Here is a 5,562-nt window from a genome sequence, read left to right as displayed (position 1 = left end):
AAACCCTGCCACTGCTCCAGCGCTTACTGCATCCCACACCCAGCAAACACCAGCTGCAGGAGTGTCCCACCACCCACCAGGTCACGGCCACCCCAGAAGGGAAACTGAGGCACAGAACACCTCTTGCCTGTGCCGTGCTGCACCACGCGGGGCAGGTCACTCCTATCCCATGAGCCGTGTCCTGATGCGATGCCACTGGGGATTTTCAGAGCCATCCCCTGTGACCATGAGGGACAGAGGGTGGCAGATCCCCTGGGCCAGGCAACAGCGACAGCTCCTTGGCACGAGGAGGCTGGGGGTCTCGCTGCTGGCCTGGGTGTGAGCAGCCAGATCACACCCCCCCCCACATAACATCAGGCCCCGCCACTGACCTAGCAGCAAAATTAAATTAATAACGATTAGGAATGAACGTCGCCCTGCAGTGCTTTCCCTCTCCAAAGCGATCTGCAGATATTAATTAACGTATCTGTATCCGAGTCAAACATCACCCCCCTGCACCGTGCTACCCAGGGACAGCCTTGTCCCCCCTTGATGTCTCGTTGCCTCAAACGAGATCAGATCCGCGTGGCGGGAAGGGCTGACAGCTCTGAGCAGCGCGATAGATGGCTCGGAGCCTAATTAGCCATCTAAGATGGGGCTTGGGCTTCCCAGTGGCGACGGGGCTGTAATCGGAGAACGGAGCGATTCGCGGGGTGAAGCCGTGCGAGCTTTGCACAGAGCTGGAGAGGTCAGCAGGACTGATGGGACGGTGACGGCCACCGAGACCTCCCGGGAGGGGTGGCCAGCCCCAGCCACCCTGGTGCTGTCCTTGCTGGAGGGACCTTTCCCACCCCTTGGTTCTACTCCCCAGCTTGGCTGGGATTGCTGCACCCCGAGATGCTGCATGGGGAAGAAGAGCGAGCACCTGGGATGGACGGGCAGGGGAAGAGCTGAGCACAGTCTCTCTGCCCTGGACCTTTGCTGATGTTCCCCGGGCTGTCAGGCTGGGATGGAGCCTGCTCTTGGCCCCCAGCCTGCAGAAAAAAGGTGCCAAACTTTGGGTGTTAAACACCGAGAATGTTCAAAGAGCTGATGGCAACCTCAGATGGCAGAGCAACGCCGGCGGCGCGGGAAGGGAGGGCACGGAGCAGCACAGCTTACCGTGGCTGCTGCACGGGCTAGAGGTGGCTTTGCAAAGCCCAGCTGAAAGAGCTGCCCCCCCCCAATGTGCTTGGAGGTGGCCAGGATGCCCCCAGCCCTGCCTGTCCCCTGCCCTCACTCCGCACGGGGAATCCCTTTGCCTTTATCTCCTCGGACTTTCTGCACACCTTCTGCAGCTGGTGAGCTTCTTCCCACCTCCACCTCGAGGGCTTGCACTTGGAAAAATCCCAACCCCAGCCCAAGCCACAAAGGAAAGCCCCAGGGAGCAGCTGGCCCGTGACGGACCCCCTCTGCACCCCCTGCCTGAGCCCCAACAGTGACCTGCTTTGCCACCCCCCGAGCTCGAGGTTTCTCCGAGACCCTCGAGTTACTAAACAGCTTCCCGTCGCTCCTGCACTCGCTTTCGTGCCAAGGCACATCAGATGCCCTGCTAGCATCGAGGCATCAAGGCAAAGCGCAGGCAGCAGACCCAGGCTCAAAGCAAGAACCATGGGGGGATTTTCTGGGGCGGATGTTACCCCAGGGGGAAAAGCAGGCAGGGAGAATGCCTTCATCTGGCAGAAAAATCTGGGAATTTATGAATTTAGCCATATGAGAGGGCCAGACCCTGTTGTGTGCAGACAGAGGCTTTGGTGTGAGCGTTTATTCTGTTTGGAGTCTCCCTCTGAGCATGCTGGATGCAGATCCTCACAAAAGAATATCAATCAGGGCTAAATGAATGTCCTGTAAAACCTGATTTATGAGCAATTAAAGGTTTTCCTGGATTAAGCTCTGGCCCCTCTTGCTTGCCATAAATAATCCTGACTGCATTTGTCTGTCAAGAGCGGCATGGATTTTTGAGAACAGGTGAAAAAAAAAAAAGAATAATGGCATTTGGATATTGGAAACTCAAGGCACAAATAAGCCAGGAAGGGGAATCAAAGCGGCTCCCGTGGCTTTGGGATTTGCTGGCTGCTAAAGAAGAGTCAGAGGGATGGACCCGAGCACAGGGGAGGGCTGGTTTTCTCGGGTGGTTGTATTAAACTCTCCTGCAGATCAGACATGTGGGACCCCTGTGCATTCACAGATATTTTCCTTTTGGGGTTGGAGATTTGTTTTCCCCAACTGCCTCCCAAGCCCCACATCTCAGCTGCCCCAAGCCCCCTCCATCACCTTTTTAGGGTCATACCCTGGGCTGAACATCTCCCATTTCATTCTCCTGCAATTTTCCTCCAGTTTCCTTCCATGAAAGCTTGGCTACACCAGAGCTGCATCTGCCATTGCGTTTCCGGGGCGAACAGGACAGGATTTCAGGGTGGAAGAGGGACTAGGATCTGCAAAAGGCCAACACCCCGTGCCCTGTACCATCTGAACGGAGGCGCTTGCTCCTGGGCGGGTGACTCGTGGATAAAGCAGGACACTGCGGAGAAGGAGGGTCTCTTCTATCAGCTCAAAATACAGCGAAGGAAAAAAAAGAGAAAAAACAACAGATGGGCCTCTGGGTGTGTTATCCCATCTTCAGAAAAAGCCACCCGCTCGTGAGTGACAGCTCTCAAGCGTTGGACAACGGCTGGTTGTTGAGGGAACCCCACGCTAATGATCTGTGCTTTCTTTTGGGTTCAAATACTGGTCTCCAAGATCAAACCGTGGATGTAGCCTCTCTAAATGCTCCAGACTCAGATCTCAGGTTGAGCTTGTTGCTCGCAACAAACTTCTGGGCCAGCCCCGTGCAGGATTTTGGGCGAGCAGAGCGGTATTTCGGGGCAGGGCTGAGCCGGCTGTGCAGGCTATTCTCATCCTATTCCTATAGATTCATCCTATGGCCATAGAGCAGCTATTCTGGGAACAGGCTGTGCCATTTCCATTCACTTCTTTGCCGGAGATGCGAAACCACGGGGATGATTTCATACACACCGAATCGAGTTTGGCTTTTAAGGAAAAACGAGATCCCCGGGGTCAGCATGTCCTGCTGCTGCGGCTCCGCATCTTATGCAAGGATTTGAGCAGGAAAGGGGTAGGGAGCTGGTTTTTGGGCTTATTGCTACTGGAGCTGATCAAGGGAGAGAGGAAACCACCCCACTCCCAGCATCAAACCCTGGTTTATCATTGCAAAATGCTTTTTGCAAAAAACAGTTTTACCAGCCCCAGAAATGTCATCAGTTCCTGACAAGTGGAGCTGTTTTTTAACCACTTGTTTAGTTTAAATGACTTGCAGGGTGTCAGAGAGCATGTTGCAGCAAGTTTTGGCTGCCTGTCTCCCAGTCTGTCTGTCCATCCCTGCAAGGATGTCTGTCCAGCAAGGCAAGATGGACAAACCGATGCTAAACTGGAGCTGCTGGCCAGATGCACTGGGAACACCTCAGCTGTGCAAGCCCAGGGATCTGCAGGCTGCAAAACCTGCCCGAGCAGGGGAGATTCGCCCTTGCTGAGCTCACCGTGGAGCCAGGCTGCTGCAGGTCGCTGCCCTTGCAGACTGGATGCTGCTGGGGGTCCGCCTGGCTGCAGGGACACGCTTGGGGCTGGAGTTTCATTGTCTCTTAGCCTGCACTGTCCCCAGGGGAACCTTGGGACTGTGCTGGAAAAGGGTCTGAATTTTAAATGCATATATTTACAAGAAAAAAATAATAGGTTGTTTGATTGCAAGGAGTATTTTGTAGCTTGGGTGTTTCTTTTTGGACCTGTCTCGGAGAGATTTCTCTTGGCTTTGGCTGTTTTTCACGACCCCCCTCCTGGTCCCAGCCCAAGTGGTTTTGCTCTCAAACTCTGGAAAATTTTGGAGGATTTGTCCCTGCGTCTTCACAAGGAGACCATCCGTGGGGAACACCTAGGGATGGGTAGGGAAACCCCCAGCCTGAGCAGGTTTAGCAGAGGATGGGAGCTGTGTCTCAGCGCCTTAGAGCTTTTTTTCTGTCCGCTTTTTGCTCATTGAGAGCTGTCATGCTGGCTTGGCTGTTCCCATCTCAGATCCTGCCCCTATTGCACTGTGGCTTTGTCAACGGTGTCCCCACATATTGGCCAAGGAGGACCCGGGCTGAGGGGGAAGAGCTCCTGCTCTTTCTCCTTTGTTTCTTACATTGGGGCCAAACCAAACCTAAACCAAGGAACATAAAACCACAAACATCATCCTCATAAAACAGGATGAGGGGTGTGCAGTTAGAGGGAAAGCAGCTGCTCGGAAGAGAAGGTTTTAAAAGCAACACCAACCTGGCAAGGAGGTCGCCTGGCACAGATCAGCTCTTATCACTTAGGTGAGAACTTTCCTATCCCAAAGGTGCAGCTAAATTCTCCTCCCTGCTCTTATGGTGATGCACAGTGAGAAACCAGCTCTTGGGGTACAAACCGCACCAGTGCTAAAGGGCAGGGCTGACTCTCCGCTTTCTTCTGCTATTTTAACTCTGCAGTCACAACTGGGCCACTGAGACAGCATTTTGCAGAGAGCCAGGCATTTATTTTTTTTTTCTCTTTTAACCCTCTTGACACAGAGGTTTAATCAAAAACCTGATCATTTTGTTTAACTGTAAATAATGTTCTGGTTTTCACTGGAAAGCTTTTAGTCTCCTCGTTTTCCCAGGGTTTGGGATTTAAACATTCTTTGGACTGGAAAAATTTCCTTTCTTGATGAGCCCTCGGGGAGGAGGGATATTGCTTCTGACAAAGCATTTGCATTTTGTGCAGAGCTGCAAAATTAGCAGTGGCTACAGTTCCACAGCGAACAATTTAGGAAAGTCTTGTGCTTTGTGGGTGAGGGGAAAAGGAAAGGTTTCTTTAGGAAATCAAAGAAGGGGGGTACAATTAGGCATTGCATTTGTACTGTCCCCATCTATCACACCCCCTCCCAGCAGCCTAAGGGAAACTGGTGGCAGCTGGTTGCACTGGGAGGTGCGAGGCAGGGAGCTGCTGGGAGAGCTGGGCTGCGCTCAGCAGGACCTGGCTGCAAGTCTCCCCACCTTTAGTGATCCTAACACCCACTCCAGCCCCCTCCCCAGTAGTTTTTGGGTATGGTGAGCCCTTGCCAAGACCCCATGCCTCGACTGGAGGAATTCTCCCGAGGGCTCTTTGTGCACCAGTTTCTCCTTTATACTTTTCCCTTCCTTGAAAGCAATGGAAAAGTCACTGCGGAGAAAGTGAGGGGTGCAGAGGGGTGATGGGGAGGAAGGCAGAAGGATCCTTTGGGAAGAAAAAGGACTTAAAAGCATCTTACCTGCAGGAGGAGGAGGAGGAGGGCAGGACCCCGGCTGGGCACCATCCTTAGCTCTCAGCACGCCCAGTTCTCCGGGGCATGGCTGGCACCGGTCCCGGCTCCCACTGGGCTCCTCTGGGAGTAAATCCTCTGGGCTTCGTGCGGAGGAGCGTGTCCCTCGGGAGGGGGCTGGAGGGACGGGCGGGTGCCTGTCACCCTCCCCTTTGCCCAGAGCCCCACTCCTGCCTTTTATAACCTCCCTT

At 53.8% G+C, this 5,562-nt stretch overlaps 1 protein-coding gene across 1 annotated transcript in view; it reads right to left on the bottom strand.

The window, feature by feature from the left end:
* Nucleotides 1-5,365, bottom strand: part of CRHR1 (corticotropin releasing hormone receptor 1) — a 26,030-nt gene extending 20,665 nt beyond the window's left edge. The window contains exon 1 of the mRNA XM_010086555.1: nucleotides 5,321-5,365. Within this exon, the coding sequence (XP_010084857.1) occupies nucleotides 5,321-5,365 (45 nt within the window). The remainder of the gene's footprint in view (nucleotides 1-5,320) is intronic.
* Nucleotides 5,366-5,562: the final 197 nt, after the last annotated feature.

Source organism: Pterocles gutturalis, unplaced genomic scaffold (genome assembly GCF_000699245.1).
Source record: "Pterocles gutturalis isolate BGI_N339 unplaced genomic scaffold, ASM69924v1 scaffold10816, whole genome shotgun sequence".
Lineage (NCBI taxonomy): Eukaryota > Metazoa > Chordata > Aves > Pterocliformes > Pteroclidae > Pterocles > Pterocles gutturalis.
The sequence above is the reverse complement of the archived record's forward strand: the minus strand, read 5'-3'. Positions and strand labels throughout refer to the sequence as shown.